The 22,113-nt window shown below is 36.9% G+C and overlaps 2 protein-coding genes across 2 annotated transcripts in view; both read left to right on the top strand.

The window, feature by feature from the left end:
- Window positions 1-16,419, top strand: part of LOC110442350 (dnaJ homolog subfamily C member 21-like) — a 27,640-nt gene extending 11,221 nt beyond the window's left edge. Inside the window, exons 10-21 of the mRNA XM_021485909.1 lie at window positions 403-517; window positions 645-809; window positions 9,296-9,445; window positions 9,554-9,635; window positions 10,559-10,641; window positions 10,837-10,932; window positions 11,370-11,412; window positions 11,770-11,911; window positions 13,004-13,055; window positions 15,237-15,329; window positions 15,820-15,862; window positions 16,210-16,419. Coding sequence (XP_021341584.1) covers window positions 403-517; window positions 645-809; window positions 9,296-9,445; window positions 9,554-9,635; window positions 10,559-10,641; window positions 10,837-10,932; window positions 11,370-11,412; window positions 11,770-11,911; window positions 13,004-13,055; window positions 15,237-15,329; window positions 15,820-15,862; window positions 16,210-16,407 — 1,262 coding nt within the window. The 3' untranslated portion in view covers window positions 16,408-16,419. The remainder of the gene's footprint in view (window positions 1-402; window positions 518-644; window positions 810-9,295; window positions 9,446-9,553; window positions 9,636-10,558; window positions 10,642-10,836; window positions 10,933-11,369; window positions 11,413-11,769; window positions 11,912-13,003; window positions 13,056-15,236; window positions 15,330-15,819; window positions 15,863-16,209) is intronic.
- A 2,825-nt stretch (window positions 16,420-19,244) lies between these two features.
- Window positions 19,245-22,113, top strand: part of LOC110442364 — an 87,313-nt gene continuing 84,444 nt past the window's right edge. The window contains exon 1 of the mRNA XM_021485930.1: window positions 19,245-19,331. The gene's annotated coding sequence lies outside the window, so the exon portion shown is untranslated. The remainder of the gene's footprint in view (window positions 19,332-22,113) is intronic.

Genomic DNA, 22,113 nt, shown 5'->3' with positions numbered 1-22,113 from the left:
GCAGTTATTTTCTCCTTTGAATACTGCCCACCTGCAATAATGATTCCGTAACGTACTCCTTGCGCTATCTTTTGACCATTTGGCAACTTTTCGTTTCGTAGCTGACACGGTACAACACTTTTCTTTGGCTTACTTCACACGACGAGTCATTTTGTTTACAAAGAAATGGAGTGCTATGCGCATGCGCTAGTAGAGGGAAATCCCTGAACAAAATGTTGGTCAGACAGGTAGAAATACCGATGATTTTCTTAGATTTAATCATTTTTATGAATCTATTTCAGCCGATCGTTATTTTCCATAAGGAGTCTCACTTGATATGTTTATGTAGTATTTGAAAAAAAGCCAAAAAATAAAGTTACTTCACCGTTATGCCCCTTTAATGACATGTACTTGTGATTTTAGAAGACGGGAGTGAAGAAGGGGATCAGAGGAATGAGGAGGAGGAAGAAGAAGAAGAGGAATACTATGATGACTTCTTCTGTGTAGCCTGTAACAAGGCGTTCAAGAGTGATAAAGCGTGAGTTAACTTTATAACAGAATTGCCTGTAGAAAATATGTTAATAATCTAATTACAATATCTTAACTTTTTTCTCTTTGATTAGCCTATTCAGTGGTCCATAACAATTTCTTCATTTCATTTTCAGATTTTCAAATCATGAGCGGTCCAAGAAACACAAAGAAAATGTAGCATTTTTACGACAACAGATGCAAGAAGAGGATAGCGAGCTGGCAGAGGTTTTGGAGGGGCTTGACCTCGGAGATGACCTGGGTACAGAGCCTCGGGAAGAGGAGGAGGAAACCAAACAAAAGTGAGTACCAAAGTATTGATATAAGGCCTGTGGCTTGTTGATATTTTTCCTGTAGCTTATTGATGTGAAGGTCTTCTAAGTTTTTATGAATAAATAACCTTGTTCTTCTTTGATGGAAAAGGGTATGTCTGATCAAACTTCAACAAATTAAATACAAAATGACTTTCATTGAGGCCCAGAGTGGCTGCATCAATTAAACCTGTGTCCTGATGGGATAACAGATTTGTTTTTTTCAAATAATGACCTTGACCAACTTCGAAAGTCCCATGAGTGAAATAAGTTAAAATCTTCCAATAAAGGTCTTATTGCTATATTAGCAGGATTAAAGTGTGTGTAGATAGATTTGGACCCACTTTGAAGGATTAAAGTGTGTGTAGATAGATATGGACCCACTTTAAAGGATTAAAGTGTGTATAGATAGATTTGGACCCACTTTGAAGGATCAAAGTGTGTGTAGATAGATTTGGACCCATTTTGAAGGTTCCATCCTCATATGACCCTGGCTGTTGTGAGGATGTTAAATCACAAAAGAAAAACATGAAGGTCATGCACAGAAGGAAGATATGTTAACAGTATTGAATAATAGATGAGAATTACAGGTCCATTGTTCCTCTTGCAAAGCTTATGCATTATTATGCATGCTGGTATCAAAATATGTATCGAAGTGTGTTTCAAAATTGGAAGATCATATAAATGAAATATTTCCAAAAATTTGTAGACAGAATTATCCAGACATTTTCAGTAGCAGAGCTGCTGTTGAGTTAACATCACACTTCACTAACTTACAGTTTCACCTATACTTGGATAGTCATTAACATGGTTTAGGTATCAAATATGTTTACCACCAATACTACGTGAAGTAGTCAAACTTCCATAAATCAAACTTCAAAAACTTGATTTCTCGATACATCTTATTGCAAAGTGCCCAATTTTAGCCCACCATCATCTGATGGTGGGCTATTCAAATCACCCTTCGTCCGTGGCCCATCTGTGATCCGTCCTTAAACAATACTTGTTATCGCTATTTCTCAGGAAGTGCTTGAGGGATACGTTGATTGGAAGGTTTTCCTTGGTCCCTAGTTATGGATATTTACTTTTCAGACTGATCGGATAAACAAAATGGCCAACAGGCAGCCATCTTGGATTTTGATAGTGAAGGTTTGTTATCACTATTTCTTAAGAAGTACTTGAAGAATGCTTCTCAAATTTGATATGAAGGTTTCCCTTGGTCTGTAGTTGTAGATGTTTTCTTTTGAGACTGATCAGATAAACACAATGGCCGACAGGTGACCATCTTGGATTTTGACAGTTAAGGTTTGTTACTGCTGTTTTTCAGGAAGTACTAAAAGGATTTTTCTCAGATTGGTTAATTATGTAGGTTCCCCATGGTTCTTTATTGTGCATGTTTACTTTTGAGACTGATTGGATAAACATTATGGCCGACAGGTGACTTTGAAGGTTTGTTTGTGCTATTTCTCAGGAAAAACTTGAGGGATCTTGATAAATTTGATAGGTAGGTTCCCTTTGATCCTCAGTTTTACAGGTTTTATTAGGTCACCTGAGCTTTAGCTCAAGTGACCTATTGCTATATGGCCACCACGGCCGCCATTTTGAAAACCTATTTCAAACTTAAAGTCTAGTTCTGCTGGTCCGATTGAACTGAAAGTTTGTAGGAATAATCAACTCATGGTCCTGACAAAGTATTGTTAATTTTTCGTGTCGTTCAGAAATCCAATATGGCCGCCCCGGCCGCCATTTTGAAAACCTATTTCAAACTTAAAGTCTAGTTCTGCTGGTCCGATTGAACTGAAAGTTTGTAGGAATAATCAACTCATGGTCCTGACAAAGTATTGTTAATTTTTCGTGTCGTTCAGAAATCCAATATGGCCGCCCCGGCCGCCATTTTGAAAACCTATTTCAAACTTAAAGTCAAGTTCTGCTAGGCCGATTGAACTGAAACTTTGCAGGAATGATTGACTGATGGTCCTGACAAAGTGTTGTTATTTTTCAGGTCGATCAGAAATCCAATATGGCCGCCACGGCCGCCATTTTGAAAACCAATTTCAAACTTAAAGTCAAAATCTGCTGGACAGATTGAACTGAAAGTTGGTAGTAATGATCGCCTCATGGTCCTGACAAAGTGTTGTTATTTTTCAGGTCAATCAGAAATCCAATATGGCCACCACGGCCGCCATTTTGAAAACCTATTTCAAAATTAAAGTCAAGTTCTGCTGGACAGATTGAACTGAAAGTTGGTAGTAATGATCGCCTCATGGTCCTGACAAAGTGTTGTTATTTTCCGGGTCGATCAGAAATCCAATATGGCCACCACGGCCGCCATTTTGAAAACCTATTTCAAACTTAAAGTCTAGTTCTGCTGGTCCGATTGAACTGAAAGTTTGTAGGAATAATCAACTCATGGTCCTGACAAACTATTGTTATTTTTCGTGTCGTTCAGAAATCCAATATGGCCGCCACGGCCGCCATTTTGAAAACCTATTTCAAACTTAAAGTCAAGTTCTGCTAGGCCGATTGAACTGAAACTTTGCAGGAATGATTGACTGATGGTCCTGACAAAGTGTTGTTATTTTTCGGGTCAATCAGAAATACAATTTGGCTGCCATGGCCGCTATTTTGCAACTAAGTTCTAATAGGCCGATCTCACTTAAAATTGGTCTAGGAATGATCAGCTCATGGTCCTGACAAAGTTAAGTTAACATTATATTATTTTTTACTCAAATTGGTACATATTTCAACAACAAAAATAAATATTGTAGGACTCAGGTGACCGTTAAGGCCCATGGGCCTCTTGTTTTGAGAGTGATCATAAAAATCAAGATTGCTGAAGGAACAACTTAATTCATCTTTCTCATATTGCAATGATCGGTTCAATTTCCAGTAAATATGTGAAACGACAAACTCTCTTTGAAGGTTGTCTTGTATACACAGCGGTATTAAGTTAGATCAAAAGTTACCTTAAGGTGCATTTACTGTATACATGACTCGATGAAACAGACCAGAAAATTGCAACTAATAAATTGAAGTAAAACAGTTACCTGTACAAGAACATTGAAATGTCACAGGGCCATTTTAACACCTAAACAAGCAAACTGCAAGTGCAATGTATAAATCCATGAAATATATTTTTCTTGTTGCATTAAATTATCAAATATTTATAGTTTTCAAATTAAATTTCTTACCTTGTGTTACATCACTTAGGAATCACAGTATCTACAGGATTACAAAGGCGTTACAGCTAATATTCGTGAGTCAAAGTCTAATTGTTTTGAATTTTTCCCAGTGGTCCCCTAAACTTTGAAACATTAGACATTGACTGAAGTACAGAATTTTTTGTCCACAGAAAACAATCTTTTTCAACTTTAACCGCACACAATTAAGTGTATTTCTGTTGACAAAATGATTTGTTTTAGTTGCAAGTTAATACAACAAAACTTTGACTGGTTAAAGAAATGATGTCCTTCACATTCGTGTCCAGAAACACAGGTTTTCTCATTGTGTCAGGATTAAGGTCCTCCTCCTATTGTTATAGATTAAACATTTTGGTGTTTAAATACATTTATTTTGTTTGGTACATGTATAAAATTGTATGTACATCTGTATCACTTATTTGTCTGTGTAGAGAGTGAAGTGACATTTTGTTTAGAAAATGGAAGATATACATTGCTGGATATATATATGGATGTTTATAAACGGTGTTCTCTATCGAAATCATTTTGTGTAACAATTAAAAAATTATCATTTGTTCTTGCTTGACTAACCTTGTTAGACCTCTCATTTTACTCGGATTCAAAGCAACTCATTTTCACATTTACCACTAACATGCTAAGATATGGACTGTGAGGCAGTGATAGGTAAAAATGGGTTGTAACTATGACGCAGTGGAATGTAAGTCTGATCAAGGTTTATAAGATTAATATCAATAATATTTCCAATGAAAGAGAAAACTTTTGCTCTCTTCAACAAACAACGTCAGCTTATTAAATGTGAGCAGACACCAGTTTTAGGGACTGAAATTCATTGCGTAAAAGGTTAGTTCTCCCAATAGAGCAGTTTCAAGGATGTCTATATTTTATCGGGGAAGCAAAATATATCACAGTGAAATTGTGTGATGGTGATTTATGATAGCCATGATTAGTATACATGATTAAAATTGGGAAAACTCAAAAACAAATCGAGTCCGATTGTCTGCCTACAGCGTAATTGTTTCTATCAAATGCTGTTTGCCCCCTTACACAATTTGTGTTCTAAAGATCTCTCACTGCAACAGATTCTAATGTAATACATGTACTACAGATCAGTCCTTGTAAAGCAGTACTACAGATCAGTCCTTGTAAAGCAGTTCATGTGCTACAGTTCTCCACAATCTAATTAATTGTAATGCAATTCATGTTAACATTATTTCAGTGCAATCAAATTGAAATGTAGTTCATGTTCTACAATATCTTAGTGCAAACTAGTTCTAATGCATTTCATGTTCTTCAAATATCCTTAAGTGTAAAATGATTTTAGTTCTGTCAAGAAACAACAACAATTAAAAGACTTATCCACAGATGGGAATTTTTAATTTTTGAAAATTGGAAGAATTGCATTTCAATCATTATCTTGAACATTTATAATTTACTTTTTTTCAATAATTCAAACAGAAAAAGACACATTTATAAAGAAATAGTTGTTAACAGTTTAACACTCACCATTATAATCAGATGTTATTTCTGATAAAGGAAGATGTATGTTCTCCTCAGCAATTTAAATACTGTCATAATTTAAGTATAGATTATAAACTGAAATATATTATGCTGGTACATGTACGTACACAAGATATAAAACGTTAATTTGCATTGTCTTTTTCACCGTTTACATCGGTGTTGTCATGAATTTCCTCAGGGTTACCTTCACCAGTTTCATGACCTGCGTCTTTTTCATCAATATTTTCATGACCTTCATTAGGATCTTCTTGACCTTCATTGCTTCCGACTCCATCAGGACCTTGGTTAGCTTCCTCTTCCTTACTACCAGGCACTGTGTTGTTAACATTTGTATCTCTTTTCCTGCGATTGCGAACAGTCCTGTCTGTATAACCTCCCCTCCTCGCATTCCTGCCTCGGTTGTTGCCATTTGTATGGTATTTCTCTACAAACTCCTTCTCCTTGTTCATGAAAAGTTCTAAATCCTCGTTGTCGTACATTTCATAAGAGGAATCCTCGGACAATTTGCTTCTGTCTTTGTCCCAGGACTTGTCCTGCGATAACGTATCCATCACCGATTCTTCCGAATCAATGCGTTCCTCGTGGTTGTGATTTGGCAATTTGTTGTCTTCCATGTGAATCCTGTGGACTTTCTGCCTAAGCTCCTGTAGGTCAAGTGAGTGCATTTCGACAGAATCACCAAGGCCGTATACATCGCTTTGAAGCGTCTCCAGCCAGGTGTTCTGTCTGTCTACCTGGGTCAGTAGAGTGTCTAGTATTATCTCCAGTTCTCCCGGGGGTAGAGCCACCGTGGGGGCAGTGGGGTGGTTCGCACCTGGGGGGATAGCAGGGTTGTTCGCGGCTGGGGCGCTAGTCGTGTTGTTCGCAGCTTGGGGCTTGGTAGTGTTGTTCGCAGCTGGGGGGCTGGTAGCGGCCGGTATGGTGGTGGGACTGGTCAGTACCGACACTGGCCCAAGGACACACACAAACACCGCTGACCACAGCATTGTCTCCGTACACATTAAGTCCCGGTAGACACTTTAGTGATGTAGTAAAAACACACTCCAATACAAAGTCTAGTGTTAAAGGTTTTTCACACAGATTCAATTTAGCAGGGAGATGATGATAAAATTCCCTGTTACTTTCGTTGCCTGTTTCTGGTGCTGGCTACAAGGTGTGAAGTGTCATGGTCATTGTTAGCCCCTTATATACGCTTCCTGACAAAATCATTGTGTCCTATTGTAGGCATTTAACAACTGATGCTGCAGTGTCTCCCCCAAATTGCATTTACCGTATTTGATGACATAAAAGTGCTGTATGAAAAAATATTGGATGGAGAAGAGAAGCCCTTTAATAATGGGTCTGAAGGTTGTTTCTGTTGCCGTTTATTGCCATACTTAATTTCTGGATAAACAAATACAGACATTTATCTCAAATAACTTTCCAAGTTTATGTCTGGTAACGGTAACATTTCTAACAATGGAGTAGAAAATGTATACTTTATATTGTTAACCATGTCATAGAGTAACCGTATTCTTTTGGAATTTTGAAACACCATCAAACTTCACACAGATATAATTCAATAAATTATGAAAATTTGCAACACTGTACAAAACCAAACATATGTTGTGTATAGATATTCATGTTTGTTTGTGGTTGCTAAAACCACATGTATAAATACAGCAAATTTTGTTTATTTACTTAACTATTTTTTTTATGCTTGATATCCACCAAAGTTTGTGCCTTAACCACCAAAAAACCTTAATAGATTCAAACCACAAGAATAAGTACCCACAAATACTTCATGTTGTTCAGTAAGAGTATGTGTTGCCCATTACACTCAAAGATATTTACAAAGGAGGGGAGAAATACGCTATAACATCATGTATTAGATGAAGTTCTATAGACACCTTGTAGTAGCTGTATACTTGCCAGTGAGGGGTATACATTGACCTGATGGTTTGTGGATATTTACGGTAGCCATGGAGAGGTACTTGTAGCCTGTCACTCTGGCTAGACACTGAGACATGTGATGGTGTAACGTGACCTCTCCTAAACAGGGGTCAGAGGTCAAACATTTTCAGTCTCCTTCAAACTTCATATACAGTTACAAGTAACATGGACAAAACGACGAAATTACATGTACACACGTCATTGTAAAGAGACGAGAAAAATTGGCCATTGATTCCAGCTTGATTTAAGTTTAAGAATCAGGCAGATAGTTACTTAATATTGGTAGATTTTAAACTTAAATATGTTTATAACGCTAGAGGACTTAAGACATTTGTTTGTTACATAGCTTCATGTTAATTATAAAACAATTTCTTTTGAAGGATTTAAACCACACAAACTGCTTTTAAACAATCAGATTTAAGCTTATTCAAATATGATTGTAAGTCCCCTATCAGTACTACAGAAGGGAACAATAAGTTTGAAGTTTGTCTCTTTGTGCTATTATTGTATCTTTGTAATTGTTTTGTCCCTGTGTAGTTTGTTAAACATCCGTTTGTCCACGATTTGGTTTCATCAAGATATAACTTGCTTAAATATCATTGGAATTTGATAAAAATTGGTATACATGTACGTTATATGAATATTGAGGCTAAGTTCCAACTTCAGCAAAAACAATTGATAATAATTAATAAACATACTGTGCTCTGATTGGTCAATTTCCAAAACTTAAGTTTCCTAAAATAATTTGCTTAAATGTGGTTTGATTTTGATGAAACTTGCTTTTGGTATTCAGGTAATTTATACGAAGACTGACGCCGAGTTTCAAAATTAGCTAAATCTGCACCAAATTAATTAGCATACTGTGCTTTCATTTGTTGACAGTTTCTGCACAATAACTTGGTCAAATATGACCGGGTTCTGATGAATCTTGGTTGATATTTACACTTTGTTTAATGGTAAAATCTACCAGTAATCAATAAAAAAAAAAAATTGATAATATCTTTGGTTTTAATGGTGTAAGAAGAATAGATGGTTTGAAATATATATAAAGGGGGGCAATTACAAATCAATTTTATAAAGATCATGAAGGCTACATGAAATATATGTATTTCTTTAGCTGAAGTTGGTCAGTATGTCAATACAGTATGTTTTCTCCATTCACAGCATTTCAGGAATAGTTTACAACTTTATGAGTAATACAGTACAAATGTTGTTTTTTCTCCTTGCATTTCCATGTTTTCATACCTTTAGATACAATATTGCATCAGAAATATTTAAAGTATGTCAGATTGGCATGGGACAGGCCCATATTGTTGTGCCCTGCGGTACCCTTGTTATTTTTTCCTGTTCCTGTGTATTGCTGGTGTTTTCCTGGCCCTTTGGTGATAGAAAAAGTTCCCATCCTTCTCTTAGGTCATGTGCTGTGTTAGCTGTCAGACAGAAACTTCCTCATGTGAGACGGCTTCAGCTGTGTGCTGTATCTAACCCTTGTCCAAGTCAGATATTAAATGTCATTTACTCTGCCTGTAAATCTACCAAGAAGGTTTCTACGACAAATAAAAATGCACAGTAATTTGAAAAAAAGGTTAAAGCCCTTTATAAGAGACTATTTAGATGTCTTTGGGATTACTATTTACCTGTCCTTAGAGTTTTTGTATACTGACATTTCATTAGGGGCACAGCATTCATATGAGATCAGGTCTAGAAATTAATTTTGAATACCACTGTTCAATCAGGGTAGTAGTTTCCAATAATATAAGTTGTAACAATCAATGGAAGGCTTATGGTATTTAATTACTTTTAAGCTATACTTGGGTTTTTTATCAGATTGTCAAAAAAACAGAAGAAGAAGAGGAAACAACAGAAGCGTGCCACATTTGAGGAAGAGGAGGAGGAGGATGACGAGGATGACGAACTCTCCAAGGCAGTCAATGGATTAGTGTGTGAGGAGGCTGAGGCCGATACACAGGACACAAGGTCTGCAAACTTAAATTGTTACACATTTACATTGATAATTCAGTCACTCATTCTATAATACTACTGGACGATTTTCTGATGGTAAAGTACTTTATTTCTTTGTAACAGAAAAGAAAAAACAAAGAAAAAATGGAAAAAGAAAGGCAATGAACAAGAAGATGATGAAAGTGTAAAGACAGAAGAAACTCAGGTAAGACAACAACCTGGTGGTGTCTATTGCTGGATCCACTTCGGTTTCTGTAGAAAAAACGAAAATGTGCTAAGCCACATTATTTCAATTTGGCTACGAAGAAAAGGTGAACTATAGAAATCACTTTATCTGCAATAGTGGTGTCAACACAAAAGGTTTATAAACAAGAATTTTGCAGGAATTTTCGTGAAACTTTCTACACATACTTATCATATTGATTACCTGTTGATGTGAGATTTTGAATCAAATTTGAAAATCAACATGGCCACCAGTGGACTTGGACCTTGTAAAAAAAATTCTTATAATTTCTTTGCGGTAAACCTTTAAGAAATACTTAGATTTTCATAAAATGTTCTGCACATGCCTATTATTTTAATGACCTGCTTAATTATTCTGCCAGCAGGAGTAGGGACACATCAATTTACATTTTATTTTTGTTTTAAAATGATCAATAACTAGCCTTGAAGTTAAACATTCAGTCAATGAAAATCCATTCCTGTAGAATCTTCAGTGACTTCGTATTTACCTTGTCTTCTTTGGTGAACTGGGAAAAAAAATAAAAAATCTTAAGGCTGTGGCAGATGAGACATCTACTGGTTTATTCTTCACTCCTAAACCAGGCTTTGAAATGCTAAGGGACACAACTCTGGGTGACTTTTAACACAAATTTACAAAAACATGTTTTATTGTACTACAGTAAATTTCGTTTTATATCACTATGTTATAATTATGTGATATCAAAGTTTTACTTGATAAATAAAACAATAAACATATCAAAGTGTTGCAATACCTACATTGTTTGTGTATAAAGCAATACTTTGATATATAATATATAGTATATGCTTTATTATAAATTATTATTATGGTTATACCAGGTGTTTTATTAATTTAGTAAGACATAATGTTGTGGTGCTCTGTTACAGACAAACAAGAGTTTACAAGATGGTACCACTGACAAAACTGACCAGGAGGCTGACAAGGCGACTGGCCTTGCTGGGGAGACAAGGTATATATTGGGGTTATAGTTAAGTGGGAGCTACAGGCTCTGGTGGCTACAAAGCTGCAAATCTCATTGTAAAAGGAAATATCTCTCATTTATTTTTTGTCAAAACTTATAGCTACCAAATGATATGTTTGAAGTATCTAGAACTTTTTTCCAGACAAATTCCTGGAATCATGTTGTCGATGTCATGTTTTCTAGTTGTAATGGTGGTGTAGATGGAGAATCAGAACAGCCGTCGGTAGAGAACGATGAAAAGGAATCTGATGACCTTGCTGCCACACACAACTCTCAAAGGTCAGTTTTACCCTAGTTTCCTGTTAGATAGATATATATATAGGGGGTTAGAGGGATGTTTCTAATCATCAAGTCATTTTGAAAATATTTAAGAAGTATTGTTGGTCCCAAGTACGGAATCTTTTATAAGTGACATCTCTTCAGGGAGGACATTTTTATCATTTAGTTAAGATCTGCATTACATAATATGTAATTGTGTAAGGTTGCGGAAGTCAAAGAGATGTATATATATACAAAGGTACTGAAAGTGAATGACTCTTACAGGTTTTCTATTGTAAAGAGAATTGTAGAATATCCCAGTCTTGTCAAAAACATGCAACATTTTACTCATATTCCTTCTGTTTCGCATTGAGCAGATTTATAGATGTTTTAAAGATGATGCAAAATATTAAGAAAAAAAGAAAAGTTAATATTTGATAATTTTCCATTTCTTTCAGTGATAAACATTCTGGAAACACTCGACAAGAAAAACCTACACAGGTGAGTTAATGTTTTAAAAATGTGATTGTCTCCCTTTAATATGTACTGTACCACAAGATAAAAGCTGTCGATTAATTTTGCTACATAACAAGTCTTCTTAATGAAATGAGAAATACTAAGGGAACTGTAGTATGCCAAGTATGCTTCATTGATGCAAATTAAATAATAGTCATATTTCACAATTGATGTATCTCTTACCAGAGATTTGACATCATCTTACATCATCTTAAGGATTTCTGTTGATCAGGAACTAATATGTGTATTTTAGAATTGTTACTTTCCCAATAAATCACAATACACCCGGTGCACTAATTCACCAGTGTTAAACTCTGATTACTGACACTTGCCTTTTTTCAGATTTTCAAGTGCAACATATGTAGCAGTGTCTTTCCTACAAGGAACAAAATGTTTGACCACATCAAGAAAGAGGGCCATGCAATTAAATTGGACGCCCCACCCCAGGAGACCACGACGAGGGACAGGAAAAACAAGCGCAAGGGCAAGAGATGACAGGAGCCGTCCGCCTAATTTATTGTCTTTCACTATTAAATTGATGTACATGTATATATTATTTAGTGACGTTGTCTTTTACTGTTGGTTTTTGAGTTAATATCTCATTAGTATCAGGCTTATTGGTGAAAGCCTGAATGGTGTATGGTTTGTGACAGGGAAACAGACCTAACATGTTCCATAATAACAAATACAGGAAATCAAACTAGGAATCATGAAAGTGAATTAAAAAAAAAAATGTACAAATTACAATGAAAATCATAGTAACCAAGATCAGATAACTCCTCTAAATTAAGGATTATGTTTTTTCAGAGGACTGGTCCCACCTGTGTCCTTCTCTACAAAATTTGCTGTGAAAACTTGACCTTGTGACCTTAAGATCAGTTGTTGTATAAAGAAAAAGTGGGCTTAGGAGCTATGCTCAAAAATACGGAAATAAGGGAAAGAAGTCTTTAAAAGCTACTCCTCTAGACCTATTGGTTGTATATCAATCAAAGGAGGAGTGTTGTCGTTCTTGGTACTGACGGGAAGATCTGGAAATGGGGAAATAATTATAATACTAATCAGAATAGTTTTCTATCATTGCTTAAGTATTCAGGTGAGCAATCATGGGCCTATTGTTTTATCTCTGCAAAGCAACTGATAAAGTCACGAAGATTGGTTTAATCACGGGCCATTCTGAAGAGCCACCAAACTGAACTCATAAATAAAACTTGGACATAGTGGATTTGGGCAAGCAGAGGTGCTTTGGGAGACATTGCAAAAAGAAAGGGTGGTTACCAAACTAAAGTTGTTCTGATAGGTGTACCCACATCTATACAATGGCCCACACATTAGTCGCCTTGTACGATAATCAAGTGGCGTAAAGTATGCCAATTCTTTCCCCAGAAATAGCAGGGGAAGGAGTACTTTGAAATGGGCCAGATCAGTTTTATACAATCGACTGATTAATAATCTTTTGAATACTAGAAGTCGTGGAGAAGACCGTTGTCCAATGGTGTGTGGTAGTTTGGTACAACAAGTTTTGTCAGCCGATTGAGACATAAAACTGGAGTCAAAAACAATCAATTGGTGCCCTTAGGTGTGACAGGCATTCACGACAACGCTTATAATGTGGAGGAACAGAACAGATTGTTAGACATTACAAGCTGGGGAGACGGGCATTCAATGACAACGTTTATAATGTGGAGAGACAGAAACGATCGTTAGACATTACAAGCTGGGGTGACAGGCATCCAATGACAACGCTTATAATGTGGAGGAACAGAAACGATTGTTAGACATTACAAGCTGGGGAGACGGGAATTCAATGACAACGCTTATAATGTGGAGGATCAGAAAAGATTGTTAGTCATAACATTCCTGGGTGACGGGCATCTAATGACAACGCTTATAATGTGGAGGAACAGAAAAGATTGTTAGGCATTACAAGCTGGGGTGACAGGCATCCAATGACAACGCTTATAATGTGGAGGAACAGAAAGGATTGTTAGGCATTACAAGCTGGGGCGACAGGCATCCAATGACAACGCTTATAATGTGGAGGAACAGAACAGATTGTTAGGCATTACAAGCTGGGGAGACGGGAATCGAATGGACGGCATGACTCATTTTAGAGAAATCCAGTAACAACGCTTGGGTAGGAGCTTCAAGAAAACATCTGTACCCTAAAAACGAAATCAAAAGTACAGGAAACTTCGTTGTTATAGACATACTGCTGATAAGAAGGTTGTCGGTCTACAGTTTGGAAATTTATTGTTAGGAACTAAATAAGTTATTGTCAAATGAGACAGTGAAAATTAGCTCATTATGACCTAAAATACATTAGGGCATCCTAAAGGAAAACTGTTGTTAGCAAGTGACCCGCGAATCTGTAGTTAGCATTACACAATTAATATATTGTTAAATCATACAGACGTCTTAGTATTTCTCCTTATTTCTCAAGTCTCTAATGATTGGGAAAATGGGGTTCCTTGGCCATCTGTGAATGACTTCCGGCTACTGTTATCTAAGTACTGTATACGCGTAGTTAAAAAATACTGATATAGCGGTGTGAAGTACCTACACATTCGAGAGTTTTTTGTAGGTTCAGCTCGTGCGGAAAAGTCTGGATGTCCGGGCGAAGATATGATCGTACTACTTAGTGTAAATACGTCAGTATTTCCTTGTCAACTGTTTCTATCAATGTATCCTTCGTTTGCGTGTTGATGTCTTTACAACTTCACACTTGCCCGTCTATATCCTAAACGGTTGTCGAAGGTTTGCAAGTAGACTTAGACTATGTCGGGGGGAAGGAAGTTTGAAATACAATTATGGGGATACGGAAACTGAAAAGCAGCGATAACTGCACGAAAAGATTAAAATTCTGTATAATCGTCTTAACAGACGTAGCAATGTGGTAACCATGTATCCTCAAGTTTTTGTTGATGGTAGAGACATTCTAAGATTGTACCTAGGAATGAATCTGGGAAGAGAGACGAGCGCTAAAAAATAAGTGGTTATAATTGTATAGAAACGCTGATCACAGCGGAGAACGATGAGACAGGGTCTTGGACGATTTGTTTTTTTTATACATATATAGAGAGATGTATAACTCAGTATAAAAGCGGTTTCTCAGTAAGTGTGAAGTGCATGTATATATATCACAGTTCATCATTTGAACAGCGTGGTGTAGGACAGTCAGTTCCGGACTAACCTAACATGTATCACTGTGGAGGCCGGTGTTGACAGTCTAGTAACATCCATAACTGGGGAGAAGCTAGTTCAAAGATGAGCTGATTGGAACCTCACTGTGTTGTCAAGGTACTTGAATATACTGATAAGGGTACGTTCCTCTGCATCGTACATTGGAAGTGCACCTGTCACGAAGTGCCTTTAAGCATCTGAAACGACTTCTTCTAACACGCTGAAAGTATTAGGGTCATGATGTTTTGCAAGTAGCTACATTGGATATAATGCTTTAAACTTGCTTCAAGTAAATTAAATGACTAACTTGTACTGTCACCGAGGTCAAATATGCTTATAGAAACTTCAAATGATATCAGTGTCCCGAGGTGTAAAGCCATGCTAGTTAAGTATGTTAATATGTAGACCGATTGAAATAAAAGGTCAAAATTGAGAGCTTGCAAGTGGGAGCTACAGGCTCAGGGGGCTACAAAGTTAAAGAAATCTCTTCGTAAAAGGACGTTGTAAATCAAATATCTCTCATTTAATTTTTTACCAAAACTTATAGCTACCAAATTATAAGTTTAACGTATCTATAACATTTTCCAGGCATATTCCCCAAGTGATGTTGTCCATGTCATGTTTTCTAGCTGTAATGGTGAAGATGGAGAATCGGAGCAGCCGTCAGTAGAGAACGATGGAAAGGAATCTGATGATCTCGCTGCCACACACAACTCTCAAATGTCAGTTTTACCCTAGTATTCGGTCAAATAGATATATAGGGTGTTAGGGAAATGTATCTAATCATCAAGTCGTTTTGAAAATATCTTAAAGTATTTTTGTTCCCAGTAATAGGCCTTGCTGGGTATAGAATCTTATATAAATGACATCGCTTCAGAAAAGAATTTGTTATCAGTTTATTAAGATTTACATTGCATTGAATGTAATTGTGCTAGGTTGTGGAAGTCGAAGAGATGCATACAAAGGTACTGAAAGTGAATGACTCTGGTATGTTTTCTATTTTAAATTGAATTGTATAATGTCCCAGTCTTGTCAAAAACATGTAACATTCTACTCATGTTCCTTCTGTTTCCCATTGAGCAGATTTATAGATTTTCTAAAGATGATGCAACATATTAAGAAAAAAAGAAAATTAATGTATGATAATTTTCTGTATGCAACATATTAAGAAAAAAAGAAAATTAATGTATGATAATTTTCTGTTTCTTTCAGTGATAAACATTCTGGAAACACTCGACAAGAAAAACCTACCCAGGTGAGTTAATGTTGTAATTGTCTTCCTTTATAATGTACTGCACCATGAGTCAAAAGCTGTTGATTAATTTTGCTACATAACAAGTCTTCGTAAAGAAATGAGAAATACTAAGGGAACTGTAGTATGCCAAGTATGCTTCATTGATGCAAATTAAACTATAGAGTCATGTTTCACAATTGATGTATCTCTTACCAGAGATTGGACATCACCATCATCTTACAGCATCTTAAGGATTTCTGTTTATCAGAAACTAATATGTGTATTTTAGAATTGTTACTTTCCCAATAAATCACAATATACCCGGTGCACTAATTCAACTCTGATTACTGTCACTTGCCTTTTTTCAGATTTTTAAGTGCAACATATGTAGCAGTGTCTTTCCTACAAGGAACAAAATGTTTGACCACATCAAGAAAGAGGGCCATGCAATTAAATTGGACGCCCCACCCCCAGGAGACCACGAAAAGGGACAGGAAAAACAAGCGCAAGGGCAAGAGATGACAGGAGCCGTCCGCCTAATTTATTGTCTTTCACTATTAAATTGATGTACATGTATATGTTATTTAGTGACGTTGTCTTTTACTGTTGGTTTTTGAGTTAATATCTCATTAGTATCAGGCTTATTGGTGAAAGCCTGAATGGAGTATGGTTTGTGACAGGGAAACAGACCTAACATGTTCCATAATAACTAATACAGGAAATCAAACTAAGCATGATTAGAATCATGGAATGGAATTTTAAAAAAAAGGTTAATTGTACAAATTACAATGAAAATCATAGTAAAAAAGATCAGATAACTCCTCTTAATTAAGGATTATGTTTTTTCAGAGGACTGGTCCCACCCATGTCCTTCTCTACCAAATTTGATGTGGAAACTGGACTTTGTGACCTTGAGATCAGTTGTTGTATAGAGAAAATGTGGACTGAGGTGCTATGCTCAAAAATAAGGATATGAGGGAATCAAAAAAGCTACTCCTCTAGATCACTATTGATTGTATCTCAACCAAAGGAAGAGTGTTGTCATTCTTGGTACTAACAGGAAGATCTCTCGAAATGGGGAAATAATTATAATACTAATCAGAATAGTAAACTATCATTGCTTAGGTATTCAAGTGAGCAATCATGGGCCTATTGTTTTATCTCTGCAAAACAACTGATAAAGTCACGAAGATTGGTTTACTCAAGGGCCATTCTGAACAGCCACCAAACTGAACTCATAAATAAAACTTGGACATAGTGGATTTGGGCAAGCAGAGGTGCTTTGGGAGACATTGCAAAAAGAAAGGGTGGTTAGCAAACTAAAGTTGTTCTGATAGGTGTACCCACATTTTCACAAAAAACACAATAGTCGCCTTGTACGATAATCAAGTGGAATATAAGTATGCCAATTCTTTCCCCAGAAATAGCAGGGGAAGGAGTACGTTGAAACGGGCCAGATCAGTTTTATACAATCGACTGATATAAAAACTTTTGAATACTAGAAGTCGTGGAGAAGACTGTTGTCTATGGTGTGTGGTAGTTTGGTACAACAAGTTTTGTCAGCCGCTTGAGACATAAAACTGAAGTCAAAAACAATCATGTGGTGCCCTTAGGGGTGACGGGCATCCAATGACAACGCTTATAATATGGAGGGACAGAAACGATTGTTAGACATTACAAGCGGGGGTGACAGGCATCCAATGACAACGTTTATAATGTGGAGGGACAGAAACGATTGTTAGACATTACAAGCTGGGGAGACAGGCATCCAATGACAACGTTTATAATGTGGAGGGACAGAAACGATTGTTAGACATTACAAGCTGGGGTGACGGGCATCCAATGACAACGCTTATAATGTGGAGGAACAGAAACGATTGTTAGACATTACAAGCTGGGGTGACGGGCATCCAATGACAACGCTTATAATGTGGAGGAACAGAAAAGATTGTTAGACATTACAAGCTGGGGAGACGGGCATTAAATGACAACGCTTATAATGTGGAGGAACAGAAAAGAGTGTTAGACATTTCAAGCTGGGGAGACGGGCATTCAATGACAACGCTTATAATGTGGAGGGACAGAAACGATTGTTAGACATTACAAGCTGGGGAGACGGAAATTCTATGACAACGCTTATAATCTGGAGGAACAGAAAAGAGTGTTAGACATTACAAGCCGGGGAGACGGGAATTCAGTGACAACGCTTATAATGAGGAGGAACAGAAACGATTGTTAGCCATTACAAGCTGGGGAGGCGGGAATTCAATGACAATGCTTATAATGTGGAGGAACAGAACAGATTGATAGACACTACACGCTGGGGGGACGGGAATCGAATGGACGGCATGACTCATTTTAGAGAAATCCAGTAACAACGCTTTGGTAGGAGCTTCAAGAAGACATCTGTACCCTAAAAACGAAATCAAAAGTACAGGAAACTTCGTTGTTATAGACATGCTACTGATAAAAAGGTTGTCGGTCAACAGTTGGGAAATTTATTGCTAGGAACTAAATTAGTTATTGTCAAATGAGACTGTGAAAATAAGCTCATTATGACCTAAAATACATTAGGGCATCATAAAGGAAAACTGTGGTAATTGTTAAATCACACAGACGTCTTAGTATATCTCGTTATCTCTCAAGTCTGTAATGATTGGGAAAATGGGGTTTCTTGGCCATCTGTGAATGACTTCCGGCTACTGTTATCTAAGTACTGTATACGCGTAGTTAAAAAATACTGATATAGCGGTGTGGTGTACCTACACCTTCGAGAGACTTGCGTTTTTTGTAGGTTCAGCTCGTGCGGGCGAAGATATGATCGTACTACTTAGTGTAAATACGTCAGTATTTCCTTGTCAACTGTTTCTATCAATGTATCCTTCGTTTGTGTGTTGATGTCTTTACAACTTCACACTTGCTCGTCTATGTCCTAAACGGTTGTCGAAGGTTTGCAAGTAGACTTAGACTATGTCGAGGGGAAGGAAGTTTGAAATACAATTATTGGGATACGGAAGCTGAAAAGCAGCGATAACTGTACGAAAAGATTAAAATTCTGTATAATCGTCTTAACAGACGTAGCAATGTGGTAAACATGTATCCTCAAGTTTTTGTTGATGGTAGAGACATTCTAAGATTGTACCTAGGAATGAATCTGGGAAGAGAGACCAGCGGTAAAGAATAATTGGGTATAATTGTATAGAAACGATGATCACAGCGGAGAACGATGAGACAGGGTCTTGGACGATTTGTTTTTTTATACATATATAGAGAGATGTATAGTCAGTATAAAAGCGGTTTCTCAGTAAGTGTGGAGTGCATGTATATATATCACAGTTCATCATTTGAACAGCGTGGTGTAGGACAGTCAGTTCCGGACTAACCTAACATGTATCACTGTGGAGGCCGGGGTTGACAGTCTAGTAACATCCATAACTGGGGAGAAGCTAGTTCAAAGATGAGCTGATTGGAACCTCACTGTGTTGTCAAGGTACTTGAATATACTGATAAGGGTACGTTCCTCTGCATCGTACATTGGTAGTGCACCTGGCACGAAGTGCCTTTAAGCATCTGAAATGACTTCTCCTAACACGCTCAAAGTATTAGGGTCATGATGTTTTGCAAGTAGCTACATTGGATATAATGCTTTAAACTTGCTTCAAGTAAATTAAATGACTAACTTGTGCTGTCACCGAGGTCAAATATGCTTATAGAAACTTCAAATGATATCAGTGTTCCGAGGTGTAAAGCCATGCTAGTTTAGTATGTTAATATGTAGAGCGATTGAAAGAAAAGGGCAAAATTGAGAGCTTGCAGGGTTCAAAGGTCATTATAACCTTTGATATAGATAAAAGGTGTTTTTTTAATCTTTCGAACAATACCAGTGGGATGTTGGGATAATATTTTGCCAGTAGCAACCTGAAGTGAAATGTTACAAAGATCTTTCACATCAATTACATCTGTTAAGGTCACGTAGGACTAATATGTTTAAAACGGGCGAAACATTTTCCAAGAAGTATAAAACAATGACAAGCTGTCAGAGTCGAGTATATAACGTACGCTAGTATATGATAATATATTTATAAAATCTTCCAAATACCAGAGAGGATAGGAACTTTGGTGAAATACCACATTGTTTCCTCAATTGAATGACATTGACACTCTTCCAAGGCTACCAGAATGACATATATTTTTTAAAAACTTCTGAAATGTTTAGCGGTCTTTGGTAATGATAGTTGGTCTATAGCACGCTGGCATGAATGGCTGTCTCCATTCAGTTTTGTTGAAATAAATGACCTTGGCAGCATGATCACGTTTTTTCAAACGAATCACATTTGCCTACATTAAGTTTCTAGGGTACGTCAATAATTTCAGCTTATTTTTTCCATGTGACCAGAAAAGTTGGTCAAGGTCATTTATTTCGACGAACTTGGTTTGAAGTTCCCTTGGAACCAGGGACCAACTTTATTTATGATAAATTGTGTTGTTTTCTTAGATGCTGAGCGGTTTTGCTCAAAATGGGAAAAATATGTTCAATATTATGTTATTGGGAATACTTTGACCGCTCAAGTATCCAGGTGAACGATACCTGCCTTCTGGGCCTCTTTGTTAGCGAATCCATTTTTAATTTTTGACTTTGAATTTTACATAAAAAAATATTCATACCAAAATCCGATGTATATATCATTTACCGTGCTTGCATATTCGACAAACGAACTTTCTTATACCATCAGAAAGTGTGTTATCTATCGTGACAATTGAGCCGCGACATCACCCCTCCCGGCATCAACCTATTTTCCTGGGCGTGGTACGTTCTGCTTCATTGTAGACTCCGTGCGTTAATCACCTGACAAATGTAGGAAGCAAAGCAAGAAATACGCCTGGTCCTCCATACATCATAGCGTGTCGTACACAAACACTGGTAGACACCACGCGTCGATACACTCCATACATATTGAGAAAATGTGACACATATAAAAACCCACTTATATACATGTACATAGCTATTAAGGTCGGGATTCATGGGTGTTATACAGTTGTATAATGTTCTGCTATAAGGATTAGATACCCCCCAGTATTGGAAACTGTTTTTCCAGCATGACGATATCTTTGATAGATTGTGGTTTAATGGTTTTCTATTCAGAAAACCATACCATGTGGGACTTTTATGAAAAACAATAGCTATGAATAAACAAAATATAATATAAATCAGGAACAGTAATCTAAATGAAATTAATTAAGCGGGGCTAGACCGGGATTCGAACCCAGAACTTTAGATGTGTATACTATTCCTCTAGCCGACTGAGATACCTGATCAACAGGCGTAGCCAAACTGTGCTTCATGTATATCCTAACGGAAGTTAGGGGGAGTTATGTTACTTCATATTTATATCATTTAATACCTATATAGGAAAACCACAGTGCAGTGGGACAGGGATCCTTAAGTCGATTTTGGTCATTGTGACATATCAAGCATACTAATGTGAATGTTAGCTCATATTTATATCATTTAATACCTAACACTGAAAAACAATCACAAAGGGAGACAATTTGTGGAAAGTGCACTGTCCGTACCTCGAACTCGTGCAAACCAGTATGTTACTCCTAACGATATATAACTAACTATAATTCTAAGAATACAAAGAGATTTGAGGTAAAGAGTACGATAAAGTTATACTATATCATATTACTATTATTTACCATTGTCGCTATTATGAAATATTTGTTAATATCCTTTTATACTGAGAGTTCCGTGTAAATTTCGTTTCGCGATGCATTTTAAAGTATCTGAAAACAAAATTCAGCAAATAAACAAAAATATTCACGCGCAGCATCAAATGAAAGATACCACTCGACAAGAGTAGTAAAACTAATTAAGCCAGCATTTTGTCTTGATCCTTTACTTAAGGGAACATACACCAAAATCGAAAAACTGAACAGCCCTTTAGTGGAACTCTTCTTCGCGGTTATTTCCAGAGTTAGAAAAAGAGCTGGGATGAGAAATCGTGCCGGGTGAGAAAACGTATCACCCATGCCTATATGTTTTTCACGATTTCTCACCCAGGCGACAAATCGTGCAGGGTTGAGAAATCGTGTTGCGAATACAGCAGTTTTAGCACGATTTCTATCACGGATGAGAAATCGTGTCGCAACAGACCCGATACCTTTTCACGTCCGGTCGGGAAATCGAACCCCGGCCGTCGTCATAAAAGGCGAGTGAGCTATCCACTGCCTCATCCGACCAGCCGACCTTGCCGTTTAATTTTAGTCTG

This window comes from Mizuhopecten yessoensis, unplaced genomic scaffold (genome assembly GCF_002113885.1).
Source record: "Mizuhopecten yessoensis strain PY_sf001 unplaced genomic scaffold, ASM211388v2 scaffold716253, whole genome shotgun sequence".
NCBI lineage: Eukaryota > Metazoa > Mollusca > Bivalvia > Pectinida > Pectinidae > Mizuhopecten > Mizuhopecten yessoensis.
This window is presented reverse-complemented; position numbering and strand designations above follow the sequence as displayed.